This window comes from Muscardinus avellanarius, assembly GCF_963383645.1.
Source record: "Muscardinus avellanarius genome assembly, chromosome: 10".
NCBI lineage: Eukaryota > Metazoa > Chordata > Mammalia > Rodentia > Gliridae > Muscardinus > Muscardinus avellanarius.
In genome coordinates this window covers 75,186,344-75,203,417 of record NC_137796.1, presented here as the reverse complement: position 1 = coordinate 75,203,417, position 17,074 = coordinate 75,186,344, and the positions used below count along the sequence as shown (strand labels likewise).

Genomic DNA, 17,074 nt, shown 5'->3' with positions numbered 1-17,074 from the left:
GTGAGGGCGTGTGGGAAGTTTAGTGTAGAAAGAACAGTAATATATGCTCTACCGTCTCCTGTCCACCCACCCACCCTCTGAGGGCTGTTCTGGGGTTCCCAGAGGGAGAGCACCATCAGGCCTGGGGGAAAGTCAAAAGCAGGAGGAGACAATAAGGGAAGTTAAGTCATTCAAGTTATCAGGCAAGGAGTGGGCTTCCCTGGTGGTCAATAAGGCAGTCATTCCTGGAACACTATCCATGCTGAAACTGGGCTGGAGCAGGGGATCTAAGAAAACTAGCCGATCCTCAAGAGTGAGAGGTTTCAAGCAAAGCTGGGTGTGAGGGTATTTCCAGGTGTCCCCAGAGTGTCTTTAGGGACATAAACTGGCTTCAATGTCTGCAATGACCACCAAGAGTGGGTGTGTCCTTGGGCTGGGCCTTTACTCCTCTGCCTGGGTTGGGTGAGGAAGACAGGGAATGTTCCAGCTGATGTTGGAAGAGGCCTGGAGGATGGGCCTTGTCTTCAATGCTGCTTCCCAGCCCCCGGGTCAGGGCACAGTGGGCCCCAGGTCACCCACCTGCCCCCAGATAGTGCCTTCTGAGTTCTCCACCTGCTCCCACCTCAAGCGCTTGACGCTCATGTGGCTGGTCTCGCTGCGCCTGTGGCCCAGGCCCCGGGATATCATGGGGGGTGCGCAGGGCACGGGTGGGGGCAGGGGTGGTGGGGGCGGAGGTGGGACTGGGTGGCTGAGTTGGCCGAGGGGCTTGGCCAGGGCCTGAGTGGGGCCGCGGGGACCATCGGAGGAGCGGGAGCTGGGCTTGGGATCGTGGAAAGGCAAGGGTGGCGGTGGCGGGGGGCTGAGCGGGGGTGGAGGGATGTGGTCGGAGATGGAGGAGTAGGTCAGGGAGCTGCCCTCCTCGCTGCTGCTGATGCAGTCGCTGGCGCTGCTCCGCTCGTTGGTTACAAAGCTGCCCTGGTCATCATGGAAACTCATCTGGTGGGGGGGGGGAGTAAGAGGAGGGCAAGACTGAACCCGGAGAGACCAGAGCAGGTGCTTATGGGAGAAGCAGGGGGGAGGGAAAGGGAGAGGGGGACAGCCTGGGGTAGGGGGAAAGAGAGCCTAGGGACAGGGATGGGGTTAGCCTGAGGCATGGGTAGGATGGCCTGAAAGTATGTAGGATAAGACTGTCTCATCCTAGCCTCAGGCAAAGGATGAGACAGTCTGGGGAAATGGACAGAAGAGCCAGGTGGCTTAGGCTGAGGCTTCAAGTGGAGTAGCCTAGGAATGGGGTAACCTGAGGATATATAGATGGCCTCAGTCAAGGGGCAGAATAATCTCAGACAAGGGATGGGGTACTCTGGAGCAAGGGATGGGATAGCTCTAGCCAGCCTGGCACAGACCATAGGACACATGGAGACAGGTGGAGAGTTGCCAGAGACAGAGCTGTAGGAGCTGGGGGATGCTGTATCACCCTGCCCACCTGCTTGCATGCCCACCTCCTCATAGTCATTCTCAGGCGTCAGGAAATCGTCCACGATGACCCGGGGCCCTAGCTGTTCGCTCAGCACATCCAGGAAATGGTCCGTGTCCCGGCTCCGCATAGGGCGGGAGAAAGTGAAGAGCTTCCTGCGGCTGGGTGGGCGGGCAGGGTCCGGGCTGGGGGGGCTGTCGGGGCGCATGGGTCCAAGGCCTGGTTGCGGGGAGGGCTCCCTGCTGCTGTCCAGGCTGGCGTACGGGTGGGACTCAGAGCTGCTGGGGGAGGCCAGGCCCCCTGAGCACAGTGGGTCATAGCAAGGGGAGGGCAGGAGCCGCTCACTGGGCCAGGAGATGCCAGACATGGTCCTGGGTCCTAGGTGGAAGATGGAAGGTGAAGGCCCCTCTTCAGCTAGTACCTGGGCTCCAGGCACAGGCTGGAGGGGCAGTCTGGGGGCACATTGTCTCTGTGTTCTAGGGCACTCCTCTTTCTCTCTCTGGGTACAGTACCCTGGGCAATCCTGCCTCCCATGGCCTTCCCTGAGGGTTCAGAGGTCGGAACAGAGAGGGAGTATTGCTTAGACCCAGGTCAGGCCAGACCTCAGCTCATCTGGGAATAGACCCCAGAGACCCCCTGGGGCCCCACTGAAGCCAGCTCAAGATACTGAGGAGCTTTCTCCAGTCTCCAAATAAGGGTCATGAGGCACCTCCTACACCCAGCAAACCCTGGGCATATAGGAGCATCTCTTGGGGGGAGGTCCTACCTTCTGCCTGCAGAGAAACCATCTTCCTAGCTGGGCAATTCAAAGAGTAATGCATGTACTTAATAATCTATCCAAGAGTCACATAGTAACTCAGGGACTTCCTTGGGGGAAAGTACTCTGTTTTTGAAAATCTGCAACCAAGGTGAGGACCACAGGGGACAAGGCCTCTGAGGTGCTCCACAAACCAGTTGCACATACACTCTTTGGGGGTGTGCCTGGGAGTGGAGATGACACCCGGACAGAGAGCCAGCAGGAGAGAGGCCAGTACACTTTCAAGACCAGAGGTTGGCTGAGCCCCTACCTGCTGTGCCCACCAGGCTGGGGCCTGGGGGGGATGCCCGGGATTTGGACACGGTCCCCATCTTCCCTTTGAAGCTGCTGTTCAGTCGAGACTCAAGCTCTGCATACACAGCTGACATCTGGGGGGCATTGAGGATGAGTTCAGCCACCTCCCACTGTCCCATGCAGCTCCCATAAGGCCACAGAGGTCCAGCCAGGGTGGTGTGTCCCAGCATGAAATAGCACCAGGGTGCCTTGGCGTGCGGTCTCCTGGGTCTTGGCCCATGGGCCACCATTCTCCCCCAACCCGCCACTGACTCCACCCATAAGGCAGAAAGGTCTCACCATCTTGGGGTTGGGAGTCTCAGGAAGGGATGTGCCATCACCAGCCTGCCGCTCGCCAGGAATCAGAGGAAGAGGAATCTCAGGGCAGTCTCCAGGTCCTGCCAGGAGGCGCCAGTTACCACATCTGAGTTCTGAGGTTCAGACCCCAGTGCAGGCCCAGTCCAGACACCGCAGTCCCTACAGACCTAGGAGGCCACCCAGCCCTGCTACCCCCACTCCCTGCCATTTCTCTCATTGAGAAATGCCCTAGCGTTTCCATCCGGGGCCTCACCGCAGCTGAGGCTGGTCTCCAGGCCCTGGGAGCGAAGGCTGCGACGATACATGGAGGAGGCCCTCAGGGAGCTCCGTGGCTGGGGCTCAGGTGTGGGCTCAGGTGTGGGCTCCGGCGTGGGCTCCAGGTCCAACGAGGGCTCGGGCTCTTCTGTGGGACATGCAGGGGAAATGGGATGCTTGTCCTTCCAGCCTTCACAAGCAAGGGGCCTCCACAAACAAGGAGGGGAGCAAGGAAGCCATCGACACCCATATGTGGGCTCTGGGCCATGGGACTTTCCTGGATGGTCCATAGGACAACTCTCAAGAAGTGGCCTGGGCCAGAAACCAGGTGCCAGGAGTAAGTGGAGTCCCTGGGAACAGCCAGTCTGAGACAGAGGCCCAGTGGGGGCCCAGCCTTCCCCAACAGGGATCTTTTCAGATCATCCTTCCAGGGACTCAACTTCCTATATTTCATTCATACTTGTAACTGCTGGCTAAAGGGGTGGTCTACAGGGCAAAGCGAAAGTTACTGGTCTAGGCAATGGGCAGATGTGCTGCCCAGCCTGAGTCTTGAGTTGCTTCTTTTATGGTGCTGGGGTTGAACTCAGGGGCATTATACCTTCAAGCTACCATCCCCCAGCCCTTATTATTTTTTTATTTTGAAAGAAGGCCTCACTAAATTGCTAAGGCTAACCTCAAACCCTCAATCTTCCTTCCTTTCTTTTTTTTTGGTGGTACTGGGGTTCCTGGAAGCCCTTCTACCTCCAGGCTACACTCCCAGACCTATTTTTATATTTTTATTTGGAAACAGGGTCTCTTAAGCCAGAGAGACTGGCTTTGAACCTGCGCGATCCTTCTGTCTCCGCCTCCCAAGCACAGGGATTACAAGCATGCACCACCACAATCTTCTTCCTCCTCCTCCTCTTCCTCCTCCTCCTCCTCCTCCTTCTTTTTTTTTTTTTTTTTTGGTGGTACTGGGGTTCCTGGAAGCCCTTCTACCTCCGGGATACACTCCCACGGGCTACACTCCCAGACCTATTTTTTTTAACTTTTTAATGTGGAAACAGGGTCTCTTAAGCCAGCGAGGCTGGCTCCGAACCAGTGCGATCCTCCTGTCTCCACCTCCCAAGCGCGGGGATTACAAGCATGCGCCACCACGCCCGGCTTTCAATCTTCCTTCTAAGCCTCCCAAATACTGAGGTTACTTGGGACTGTGTGCCACCATGCCCGACTGTTGCTAAAACCCTCAGCCCTCTGTAGCGAATTGTGGGTACCAGAGACACAGACAAATAGCAGCCAGCAAATAGCAGATCTGTGGGGACTGTCATGGCAGATGCAGAGTGACTATATCAAATAAAGTCACAAGGTCTGCTGTCCTTTCCAGTCACATGGCCTTGACCCTAAGTGCATGGTTTTGTGGGCTCTCACACATAGACAGCAGTGGAGAAATGAGGCTGTGTGTGGCCTTGCAGGCTCATGTGTGTGTGCTTATGTCCACCAATCAGGATGGCCAACTGCGTGCTCATGATCCAGGTGGCATGTGCTGAGGTATTTGCAAACAGCAAGCATGTGAATTTCTTGATCTGTGACACACTTCTCAGGGCACAAGGCACAGTCATTGAGATTACTCCCATGTTGTGGATAAGATACCTGAGACTCCGGGCATCTCAGGTTATGCTGTGTACGCTGTGTACACATGGCAGGCACATCCTGGCAACTGAGTGTGGACCATGTCCTAGTGTGCTAAGTGTGTATTTGCCTGGTAGGTGGGCACATTAATGTGTGGTAGGGGCAGGGTTGGCTGTAGGACCTCACAGCTGGAGGCAGGTGTCTGGCGGTGTGGGGTAGCTGGCAGGATGGGCAGGGGAAGCAGCCTGGGGGGATGTTTACCTGTCATAGCTGTGTAGCCCAGGAAGCATGCGATTTTCTCCTGACAGAGCTCCTGTTCCTCATAGGTCAGCAGCTGATAGATAAATTGCCAAAGGACCTGTTTGGCAGGTGTGTCTAGCACGGGATAGACATCCACAATGAGGGTGTCGATGTTCCTGGAGAGGGTGCAGGAACAAGAGCGGGCATTACTTGGGGGTTCCCTCTAGGGGCAGGGTGGGCAAGGGTGACACTTCCAGGCCACAGGATTCAGCCCGATGCCCCATGCCACCCTGGAACAACAGTGGTGGACAGGAAGGCAGGCTCGGGGACAGGCTGCTCAGGCTCAAATCCCCACTCCTCTTCTTACCAGCTAAGTGACCTGTCTCGAGTACTTAACTTCTTTCTCTCTCAGTTTCCTCTTCTGTAAAATAGGGATATAAATAGCATCTACTGCATAGAACTGTTGTGAAAACTAACATGTAAAGTGTGTGCAGGCAGTACGGGTTCAAGGCCAGCCTCTGCAAGTTAGTAAGACCCTCAGCAACCCTCAGAGACCTTGTTTCTCTCTCTCCCTCTCCCTCTCTTCTCTCTCTTCTCTTTCCTCTCTTCTCTTTCTATCTTTCTTTATGTGGTACTAGGGGGTAGAACCTAGGAGACTTCTACTTCCAGGCTATACCTCTAGCCCTATTTTTTTTATTTGGAAACAGAGTCTTGCCAAGTTGCTGAGAGTCTCACTAAATTGCTGAGGCTACCTTCTGATCTGTGCTCCTTCTGTCTCAGCCTCCCAAGTACTAGGATTACAGGCACGTGCCTGTAATCCACACCCGCTGCGAGATTGTTTTCAAAAGAATAAAAAGTAAGCTGGGTGTGGTGATGCACTCTTGTAATCCCAGCATTTGGGAGACTGAGGGTTCGCAGACAGCCTCAGCTACTTAGTGAGGCCCTTTGCAACTCAGTGAGACCCTATTTCAAAATAAAGAATAAAAAACAGGACTGGAGGTGTAACTTGGAGGTAGAATTCCCCTGGGTTCTATCCCCAATATTGGAAAAAAAAAAGTAAAAAAAAAAAAAAAAAAGTAAAAAGGGCTGGGAATGTAGCTCAAAGGTAGAATGTCCCTAAGTTCAATTCCCAGTTCCAAGAAACAACAACAAAACAACCCCCCCAAAAAAAATCATAGCATATATTGAGAAAACTGCTCACTGTATTACGCCTAACAGATGGAGGCTTGTCGGCTAAAATCTGGCCTGCCACCTGTTAGAGAAAATTTTATTGGATCATGGTCACAGCCATTTGTTTATATTCTGTATATGGCTGTTTCTAAGCTACCATGGTAGAGCTGAGTAGTTGTAATGGAGGCCCACATGAGCTGCAAAGTCTGAAATATTTACAATTTGGCTCATCATAGAAAGCTTGCTGACTCCTGCATTACATGGAGGAAAAAAAAACTGGATCCTTACACATCACACGTACAGGTGGAATCCAGTCAGACAAAGGGTCAAAATGTGAAAGGTAAAATAAAATTTGGATGCTATTTATTTATTATTTATTTATTTATTTATTTATGCGGTACTGGAGATGGTATCCAGGGGCATTCTACCTCCGAGCTACATCCTCAGCCCTATATTTTATTCTTTTTTTTTTTTTTTTGGTGGTGGTACTGGGGTTCCTGGAGGCCCGTCTACCTCCGGGCTACACTTCCAAACCTATTTTTGGAAACAGGGTCTCTTAAGCCAGCATGGCTGGCTTCGAACCTGTGTGATCCTCCTGTCTCCGCCTCCCAAGTGCGGGGATTACAAGCGTGTGCCACCACGCCCGGCCTATTCTTTATTTTGAAACAGAGTTTCACTGAATTGTGGAGGGCCTCACTAAGTAGCTGAGGCTGTCCATGAACCATGATCCTCCTTCCTGTCTCGGCCTCCCAAATGCTGGGATTACAAGTTTGCACCACCACACCCGTTTTTTTTTTTTGTTGTTGTTGTTGTTTTTTTAATTGTAGTGCTGGAAATTGAACTCAGGGGCGGGCATACTACCTCTGAATTACACTTTTATTATTTTATTTTGAAACAGGATCTCACTAAGTTACCACACACTAGCCTTGAACTTGCAATCATCCTGTCTCAGCCTCCCAAGTACCAGAATTACAGGTGTATATCACCATGCCCAGCTTCGAGACTATCTTTTAGCCTAGAAGCTGAAAAGGACTTAAAATTTCAAAAGCCCAAACCATAAGAGCAAAACTGATGAGTTTGATTATACAAAATTAGGTGCATCTGTTCAAAGAAGCACAACTTTGACCCAATAATATTAGAATAGTAACAGAAATCGTAGTAGAAAAAATGGGGGAAGATATCTACTACGTCTAAAATCAATAAGGAATCAATATCTAAAATATAGAAGAAGCCGGGCGTGGTGGCGCACGCTTGTAATCCCCGCGCTTGGGAGGCGGAGACAGGAGGATCGTGCAGGTTCGAAGCCAGCCGTGCTGGCGTAAGAGACCCTGTTTCAAAAAATATATAAAAATAGGTCTGGGAGTGTAGCCCGGAGGAAGAAGGGCTTCCAGGAACCCCAGTACCACCAAAAAATAAATAAATAAATAAATAAATAAATAAATAAATAAATAAAATAAATAAATAAATAAAATAAAATATACACGAATTGGGTGTGGTGGTACGTGCCTGAAATCCAAGTTCTTGGGAGGCTGAGACAGGAGGATCATAGGTTAAAGGACAGCCTTAGCAATGTAGTGAGACTTTCAGCAACCTAGTGAGACCCTGCTTCAAGACCAAACGTTAAAAAAAAAGGCCTGAAGGTGTAGCTTTGAAGTAGAAAAGAATGACCATAAACTTGTCAGATTGGTGGCCAGGGTAAGATTTTTGTTTGGTAGTGAGGATGGAACCCAGGAACTTTCTACCCCTGAACTATACCCCTGCCCCATGTTATTTTATTTTATTTTTTAAATTTTGAAACAGGGTCTCAGCCGGGGGTGGTAGCGCACACTTGTAATCCCAGTACTTGGGAGGCTGAGACGAAGGATCACAAGTTCATGGCCAGCCTCAGGTACTTAGTGAGGCCCTCCACAACTTAGTGAGATCCTGTTTCAAAATAAAAAATAAAAAACAGGGCTGGGGATATGGCTCGGAGGTAGAATGCCCCTGGGTTCCATCCCCAGTACCACAAAAGAGGAAGGAAGGAAGAAAGGAAGGAAGGTCGGTCTAAGTTACAGAAGGCCTCATTAAGATGCTGAGGCTGACTGCAAACCCGTGATACTCCTGTTTCAGCCTCTCAAGTACTGGGATTACAAGTGTGAGCCACCACACCCAGCAGCAAGGAGATTTGAAATGGGAGAGAAAGTGAAGCCAAAAGGAAAATGAAAGGTAGAAAAAAAAACCCACATATCCATCAGTGGACACCTGGATGAACAAAATGTGGTCTATTTATACAATAGAATATATAAAGGAATAACGTTCATACTATTATTACTTGAATGAACTTTGAAAATACTATGCCAAGTGAAAGGAGCGAGACATAAAATTATACACACATTATGTGATTCCTATTCATACGAAAGTCCAGAATATGAAAATGTGTAGAGAGAGAAAGTAGACTAGTAGTTGTTTAAGGGCAGGGGGTGGAGAGAGCGTATGCAGGGTGTCATGGTGAAAGGGCTTGGGTTTCTTTTTGATGTGGTGAAAGTCTAAAATTGACCATGGTAATGGTTGTATATACTTGTGAATATAACAAAAACCGCTGAATTGTACATTTAAACAGGTATACAATAAATGGATGGATTGTATTGTATGTGAATGACAACCCTCCCCAGATACTGGGATGGAACCCAGGGCTTCTCACATACTACACAAGCATTATGTCACTGAGCTGCACCCACCACCCCCAGTCCTCGTGTGTGTGTGTGTGTGTGTGTGTGTGTGTGTGTGTGTGTGTGTGTGTGACAACTGAGGATTGAATCCAGGAGCATTTTACCTCTAAATGACACCCCAGCCTATTTTATTTTTTATTCTGAAACAGGATCTCACTAAGAGTCTCACTAAATTGCTGAGGCTGGTTTCAAACCTGCGACCCTCCTGTCCCAGTCTCCCAAGTACTGCTATGACAGGCAGGCACCACCATGGCTGGTGTCCCCAGCCCCCCATTTTTGTGGTACTGGGGATGCAACCCTGGGCTTTCTACCTCTGGGCTACACTCCCTGACCTATTTATATTTTATTTGGAAACAGGGTCTCACTAAGTTGCTGAGAGCCTCACTAAGTAGCTGAGGCTGGCTTCAAACCTGCGTGATCATCCTGCCTCAGCCTCCCAAGCATTAAGATTATATGCCTGCGTCATATGTCCGGCTTTCCCCAGCCCTTTTTTTTTTTTAATTTTATTTTGAGTCAGAATCTCACTAAGTTATTTAGGCTGGCTTTGAACTTGTGATCCTCCTCAGCCTTCAGAGTAGCTGGGATTATAGGTTTATACTCCCATGCCCGGCTGTAGATTTTATATTTATATCTATTATATATGTATATGTACATATACATATTTATTTTTTGTACTGGGTATGAATTGACCCCAGAGGCATTCTAACTCTGAGCTACAACCCCAGCCCCTCTTATTTTATTTTGAAATGGTGTCTCGCTAAGTTGCTAGTGGTCAAAGTTGCTGTGGCCTGTGATCCTCCTGTCTCAGCCTACCAGGTACTGGTGGATTATATTTTAACATAACTGTTTAAACACAACAACAGGGAATGTACAAGCAAGGGGTTTGACACAGACCATGATAACAACCCCATGGGACAAGGAAAGTGATAAATGCGGCCCACTGCAGTTGAGATGCAGAAAGACCCCGGCCCTGACCCCTAGGGCCTGGCCTGGGGCTAGCGCCCACAGCTGGGGCTCTCATGAGGATCCTGCCAACCATTCCTGTTGGCCTTACTTCACAGACAAGGGCGTGGCTTGCTGAAGGTCACAGAGATAGCATGTGTCAGAGTTAGGGTTCGCTCTATGGTGGCCCCCTCCCCCAGAGGGTGACCCGGGTACCATCTGGAGCCTTTCTGGAGCCTCCCCTAAGGGAAGGGGCTGAGGAGACTCAGCAGGGAGACCAGAATGGTGAATCTGGGTAGGACTTGGGAGCCCACTCAGGACAGGTCCCCATAACCACTCTGGCCGACCACCTGTGCTGGAAGAAGCTCTCGAGGGCCCGGCAGACCCCATAGCGCTCAGGAGGTGTGAGTAGGTGCTCCAGCTGCTGACTGAAGGTCCTCCCCTGGACCCGGATGCTGGAAGGCAGGATATCAGCGACCCACTGCAGGGACGTAAGCGCTGATGATGGGTTGGGGGAATCCAAAGAATCCGAGTCTGCCAGGACCACAGAGAAAGACATGAGTGAACCAGAGTGCCCAGGGCAGGTGCGAGTTCCCTGGCAGGTGGGGCCAGTGGCCTCCTGATTGGGGTTCGGGGGTAGGGGGGTCCACTGGAAATGCACCTGCTGCCCTCAGTAGGGAATGACGGATTTGCAGCGAGAGCTCAGAGCAGCGTCTGAACGCTGCATATTGGGTTTTATAGCGCCACCTAGCGTCAGGCCTTGGACACTGCAGGTTCAGAGGAGGCGCTCCGTCTGGGGCAGGGCCGGAGGAAGCCAATGCCTTGGTTTGGGGTACTCACCGCTGGCGAATGGGACCAGCCCTTCTTCCACCACCAGTGTGGGCATTGCGCCACTGCCCTGCAGCATGGACACCACCTTGTCGTGGGAGCAGTTCCTGTCAAGCAGACATGGCCCAGGAGGGCCTCATAGGTGAGGCCCCTCCATGGCCACCAGCCTCTCTGTCCTGCCTGTAGAAGCCACATAGCAAGTCCACAGTTGGGCCAGGACTTGCAAGGGCCCTGCCTCTCCTGTTCCTTTGTATGTTCTCCCTGTCCCCCCTCCAATGAACCCAGAGGCATTCTACCTCCAAGCTACACCCCTAACTCTACTTTATTTTGTATTAGAAACAAGATCTCGCTAAGATGCTTATGCTGTCCTCGAACCTGCGATCTTCCTGGGTCAGTCTCCCAAGTTCTGGGATTACAGATGTGTGTCACCATGTCCAGCATCTCCTGCTCATTTATTTCCTGTGTAGGAGAAGCCCCAGGCTTCAGCTGCATTGGTTTGCTGCTGCACTAGGCTTGGCCTTCCTGGGCATAGAAGGAGCTGTATTCATGTCACCCCTAGGCAGTAGTCCCTTTCTAGAGCAAGACACACTTGGTCCCTTCAATTCTGTGTCCCCAGTATGGAGCAGGAGTATTTTCTGGTTGGAAGGATAAACTCAGGTCCCAGCCAGATGCAGGGATAGATTAAAGAGTTTCCAGTGGAAGAAACTGTGACACTCGGGGCCAACAGGTCAGAGAAGGCTGGGGCCAAGGCCTGGATGTTCCATAGGCAGGCGAAGTCTTGGGGGGATTAGTCACCAAGCTCTGGTATCCTCAGTAGCCTCTAACCTCATGTCCAGTCCGTTGAGGAAGAGGATCCGGTCGCCCGACTTGAGGGCAGCGTTGTCAGCAGGGCTGCCTGGAATGGAGGAGAGAGGGCATACTCATCAGCTGGGCAGGGCCCGCCCCAGCCCTGTGTGGGGCTCATCCCATTCCACCAAACCAAGCACTATTCCTTCTCCTGTTTTATAGGAGAAATAGAGACTCAGAGGCAGAGTGGAGAACCCACTTTTAAGCATGCCTTTCATATGCGAACCACCAATTCATAGCCAACACCCCAACCAGTACTCTAAGGAGCTCTCACTTTGGGTCTCTATCCACCCATCTGAGTTACCCCAGGGCCAGATAGCAGCACTAAGGACAGCCCCTAGACCACAGAGCCCGCTAAAATGATTCAGATTGCTCAATCTTAACCCCATGGAGTCGGCTTAGTCTGTCCCCTCCATCCCTTCCTGTTACTTATTTATTCTTGGTACTGGGGATTGAACCATTCTACCTCTGAGCTTCACCCCCAGTTCTTTACAGTTTCTAATTTTGAAACAGGGTCTCACTAAGTTGTTGAGGCTGTCCTTGAACCTGCAATCCTCCTGTCTCAGCCTCTCAAGTACTGAGATTACAGGTATGTGCCACTATGCCTGGCAATTTTTTTTTTCCTGTACTGAGGATGGAACCCAGAGGCATTCTACCTCTAAGCTACACCCTTAGACTTATTTTTTTGTTGTTGTACTGGTGTTCCTGGAAACCCTTCTACCTCTGGGCTATACTCCAAGACACCTATTTTTTAAAATATATTTTTATTTGGAAACAGGGTCTCTTAAGCCATCAAGGCTGGCTTCAGACCTGCGTGACCCTCCTGTCTGCCTCCCAAGCATGGGGATTACAAGCGTGCGCCACCACGCCCGGCACCCCTAGACTTATTTTTTATTCTTTATTTTGAAGCAGGATCTCACTGAATTGCAAAGGGCCTCACTAAGTAGCTGAGGCTGTCCGCAAACTGTGATCCTCCTGTCTCAGCCTCCCAAATGCTGGGATTGCAAGGATGCACCACCATACCTGGTGAGCAAAATTTTTTTTTAAAACAGGATCTGGTTAAGTTATTCAGGGTCTCAATATGTTGGTCAGACTGGCCTTGAACCTGTGTGATATTCCTGTTTCAGTCTCCCAAGTACTGGGATTATAGGCATGTGCCAGCATGCTCAGCTTGTTCCTTCCTGTAAAAAAATAATAATAATAAAGGCTCTTGCTCTTCTTCCTCTGCCTCCTCTGCCTCCTGACCCACTGCAGTGCTTCCCCCTATGGCCTCTGTGTGTGGCATGCCATGCCCTCTCCTCTTGGGATCTGTAGTAAGAAACTGTTATAGCTGGGCGACATGTTGCACACCTGTGATCCCAGTACTTGGAAACCTGAGGCAGAAGGACCACAAGTTCAAGGCTAGCCTCAGCAATTTAGCAAGACTCTTAGTAACTTAATGAGGCCCCATTTCAAAATTAAAAAAAAATTAAAAGGGCTGGGGGGTGTAGCTCAGAGGTAGACTGGCCCTGGGTTCAATTCCCTTAGGTTCCAATGGCAACTATCTCCTAACCTTTTGCCCTCACCATACCTGAATGATAATAATGAAACTCTCATGCTGCGTCTTGGTTGTCCTGAAGAGCCTACCTACCATCTGGGAGGTCAGGAAGTTGCCTCCTATGGAAATAAGATTTTTTTTGCCTCATTTATTTATCCTGCTGAATTCAACTTGGAAACAAGAGAAATAATAAGCCTAAATAAAACATACTCTCAGGTTGTCAGAAATTCTCCCTTAAGGCTGTGGAGACCAGAGAGGAAGCAGACAGTCAGGAAAAGTGTCCTAGGATAGATGGGATTGGAAAGCAGGAGATGGTGACCCTGGTGACAAATCTAATGTGGATGCCTGGAAGGGGTGGGAGGGCCAGAGGGGTTGTCCCCAGGAATCAAAGCTCTCCTGGGGTCAAGAGATCCCAAGTTCTGATCCTTGAGTTGCCAGAGCCTTTCTGGGCCTCAGTTTCCCTATCTGTAAAAGGTCCCATCCAAGCATCCGTTTAGCTTCCCATGACAGTAAAAGCACAGGGTTACCAGCCTGAGGTTGGGCTGGGAAGAACAGCACACCTGGACTTTCTGTGTGGGGATAGGGACTGAACCCAGGGCCCCATGCATGCTAGGCATGCTGCTGCTGAGCCACACCCTCGGCCTGTACATCTGGACTTTAACAAGGCCCTAGGCCAAGTGTATTTACACGTATGGGAGGTGCAGGCTAATGAGGCTGGGACTGGAAGCACAGCTGGAAAGACTACATTCAAACGGCAGAGGCTAATCATTTCTACAGGGAGCCGTGTAGAGTGTGACCTTGAGCCGTGCCCTATACCATAATGTCAACAACTTAGCCCAAATACAAAAATAACCACATAATGCCAGTTCTCAGGATAGAGTCTCAGGATGACCCAGAGGCCGGAGCAGTGATGCAAAGGCACTTTCCCATCTCACAAGTCTGTAAACTGGAGATGTAGGATGCAGAAGTGCAAAAAAGACTTGGCCTCAGCAGGTGTGTCCATGGAGGTTCAGTGCTGGGCAGGGATGGCTGCAGGACCCAGCAGGTGACTCAGCCCTGTGAGGTGGTTACAAGGAGGGAGAGCTCAATTCAGTGCCAGGCGAGGTTCCTGTCCTACTGAGTCCTTCCACGATAGAAGGAAGGGGCAGGCTGGATGGGAGAAAGAAAGGGAATCCGAAGCAGGCATGGTGGCCCACACTTGTAATCCCAGTACTGGGGAGGCTGAGACAGGAGGATCACAGGCTCACCGCCAGCTCAGCCACTTAGCTAGTCCCTCTGCAACTTAGTGAGACTCTTTCAAAATAAAGAATAACTCCGGGTGTGGTGGTGCACACTTGTAATCCTAGCATTGGGAGGCTGAGACAGGAGGATCACGGTGCTCCGACAGCCTCAGCTACTTAGTGAGGCTTTTTGCAACTCAGTGAGACCCTGTTTCAAACTAAAGAATAAAAACTGGGTTTGGGTGTAGCTCAGAGGTAGAAACCCCTGAGTTCCATCCCCAGGGGGATGGAACAAAACAAACAAAACCAAAACAAAACAATAAAATAAAATAAAATAAAATAGGGCTGGAGGTGTAGTTCAGAGGTAGAATGCTCCTGGGTTCAATTTTCAGTACCACAAAAGAAAAGGAAAAAAAAGGGAGTCCAGATTTGGGGGTCAGAGGCTGAACAGAAGACAAATCTCTGAGGCCCTGCCACCTAATCTGGCTTGCAGGCTTCATAGGGGGCTCTCTGAGCAGACAATGTCGTTTGGGACTCAGACACCAGCTTTATCCTGGCTACCCAAGTGTCCTGAAAAGTGTCCCCAACTGTCTCTGTAGACACAGGAGAGGTCCGAATAAAGAACTTGGCTTAGAGTGATGGCAAACTTGGAGGAGAAATGCCAGAACTCAGGCCTCTGGTCTTGAACATCTTAGGCGAGTGATTTGGACTTGCTGGACAGACTACATGAGATTGGTACCTGGAGGGGCAGGTACTCAGCAACAACCTACATGGGTAGAATTACCAGGGAGGGAGAGATACATCAGGGTCCTCCCCCCCCTCCCATCCTGGGCCTTAGGGCCTCTTAGGACAACTTGCTGGCCTCTCACCAGGCAGGACAGACTCGATCCAGACTGGCCCATGGCCGCGCAGTGTGAAGCCGAAACTCTTGTTGCCCTTGTAGACTCGTACAGTCCTGGGAAGAAAGAGGGCAGATGGGAGGTGGTCAGCCTCCCCTGCCCCGCCCTGGGAAGGGGAGGCCAGGGCTCAAGAGCCGGAGATGTCCCGTGTCCTGCTCCTCTTAACCTCCTCTATCCCCCCCAAGCGCCCGTCTCCATGCCCTCTGCCCAGGTCTCCATTCTCGGAGCACCGCGACACAGTGTCCGGGGGCCAGCGCCCCTGAGCCGAGGTACCTGCGTGCTCCCCCGACGCTGGCGCGGCTGCCCACCAGCGAGGCGGCCTTGCGCGGGGGCGGCTCGTCCGGGCGGCGCGGCGCGGCGCTGGCGCGCGTGGACACCAGGAGGCGCTCAGGCCGCTCCTCGCTGCGACTCCGGCGCAGCCGCTGCGCCCCCTGCGTCCTCCGGGCGCGGCACAGCTTGCCCAGCAAGCCCTGGGACACCACCTCGTCGAAGCGCGCCCGGTGCTTCTTGGGGATGAAGATCCTGCAGGCGAGGAACGCAGAGTCGGGGTGCGCCCCCTGCCCGCGTCGCGATCGCCACCCACGGGCGCCTCCAGGTGGGTGCTGCCTTGGGCTGTCCCGCCTCTTCCCAGGGGTGGAAGTAGACTCTCCAGTCTTCCCCTCTGTGTCTGGACGTGAGCTCTCAATCGTCCAGGGCCACACCAGGACCTTGGCCCAGTACCGTGGTGTCCTGCTGGCTCCACCTCAAAAAAGTCCTGGTCGGTCCCCCGGTACTCTGGCCTTTGAGGGGCCCTGTGCTCCCAAAGCTGGTCCATGGAGGCACTTCTGCCTCTGTCTTCCACCTTCAGCTTCTCTTACACGCCATCCCATGCCCTTGCACCCGCCAGACTAAGCCCCTCACAGGGATTCCCCACCTTCTCCCTGACTTGTGTCCAGGTGACTCTGCTGGAGAAAAACAGCGGCAGCCACCACCAAGGGTCTGACTCCCCAGCCCTCATTCTGCCTCCGATCTTTCTGCTGCCTTCTTTGGCCAGCCCCGGTCTACAGCGTCCTACTCAGAATTTGCCAGGACCACCACCACATCAGGCACCTTCAGCCCCATCTCTTAGCCCTCCCCTCAGCCCTCAGCTACTGTCCCTGCCTGGTCCACTCTCTGCTCCCTTAGCTAAACTGGACTCACCCTTCTATTTAGTCCTACATGCTTTTTTTTTTTTTTTTTTTTTTTTTTTGGTGGTGGTACTAGGGGTGGAACCCAGAGGCTTTCTACCTCCAGGCTATACTCCCAGACCTTTTTTATATTTTATTTGGAAACAGGGTCTCGCTAAGTTGCTGAGAGCCTCACTAAGTAGCTGAGGCTGGCTTTGAAACTGCGCGATCCTCCTGTCTCAGCCTCCCAAGCGCGGGGATTACAAGCGTGCGCCACCACGCCCGGCATCCTACATGCATTTAGTGTGTCTCTGCCATCTGCACCAGCCGGGCACTGAGACTCAAAGCTGAAGGGCCCATAGCTCCTGCTCTCCAAGGAGTCACCCTGGAGGTAGTGAGGGGAGGCACAGCCCTTGCAGGGCCCATGCCCTGGGCTGAGTCCTTGGTGTCTGTGGATCTTCCCTGTGAGGCTGGGAGCTCTCTGAGGGTTGCAAGTTACAATGACCTGCCAGGACGCGTGGCGTTTAGAGGGACTCAGTACACAGAGGGTCAGATCTTTGAGTTAACTGCATCAGCTAACATTCTGGTGGGCTTCGCGGTCCATAGCAGAGGATTCCGAGGCACTGAGAGAATTCCTAACTTTGCTGGGTTGCACAGCTGGCCCTTGGCTAAGTTGGAATGGGAGACCAGCCTTCTGAGTCCCAGCACTGTGACAGGGCTTCGGACACTAGTGAAGCCTCCCTGGCTGCATCCCAAGGCTCCCTTACCTGTTTTTTTTTTTTTTTTTTTTTTTTTTTTTTTTGTATCAGGAGCCA

The 17,074-nt window shown here is 51.7% G+C and overlaps 1 protein-coding gene across 4 annotated transcripts in view; it reads right to left on the bottom strand.

The window, feature by feature from the left end:
- The window catches only part of GRID2IP (Grid2 interacting protein), a gene marked incomplete at both ends in the record, with an annotated part of 42,471 nt that overhangs the window by 6,078 nt on the left and 19,319 nt on the right, over positions 1-17,074 (bottom strand). For 2 of the 4 annotated variants that reach the window (XM_080704188.1, XM_080704190.1), the window contains 11 exons: positions 559-975; positions 1,479-1,831; positions 2,521-2,638; positions 2,844-2,941; positions 3,115-3,264; positions 4,986-5,140; positions 10,135-10,318; positions 10,625-10,719; positions 11,438-11,507; positions 15,085-15,170; positions 15,388-15,636. In XM_080704188.1, coding sequence (XP_080560314.1) covers positions 559-975; positions 1,479-1,831; positions 2,521-2,638; positions 2,844-2,941; positions 3,115-3,264; positions 4,986-5,140; positions 10,135-10,318; positions 10,625-10,719; positions 11,438-11,507; positions 15,085-15,170; positions 15,388-15,636 — 1,975 coding nt within the window. The remainder of the gene's footprint in view (positions 1-558; positions 976-1,478; positions 1,832-2,520; positions 2,639-2,843; positions 2,942-3,114; positions 3,265-4,985; positions 5,141-10,134; positions 10,319-10,624; positions 10,720-11,437; positions 11,508-15,084; positions 15,171-15,387; positions 15,637-17,074) is intronic. The other 2 variants (XM_080704189.1, XM_080704191.1) reach the window with 1 other exon arrangement.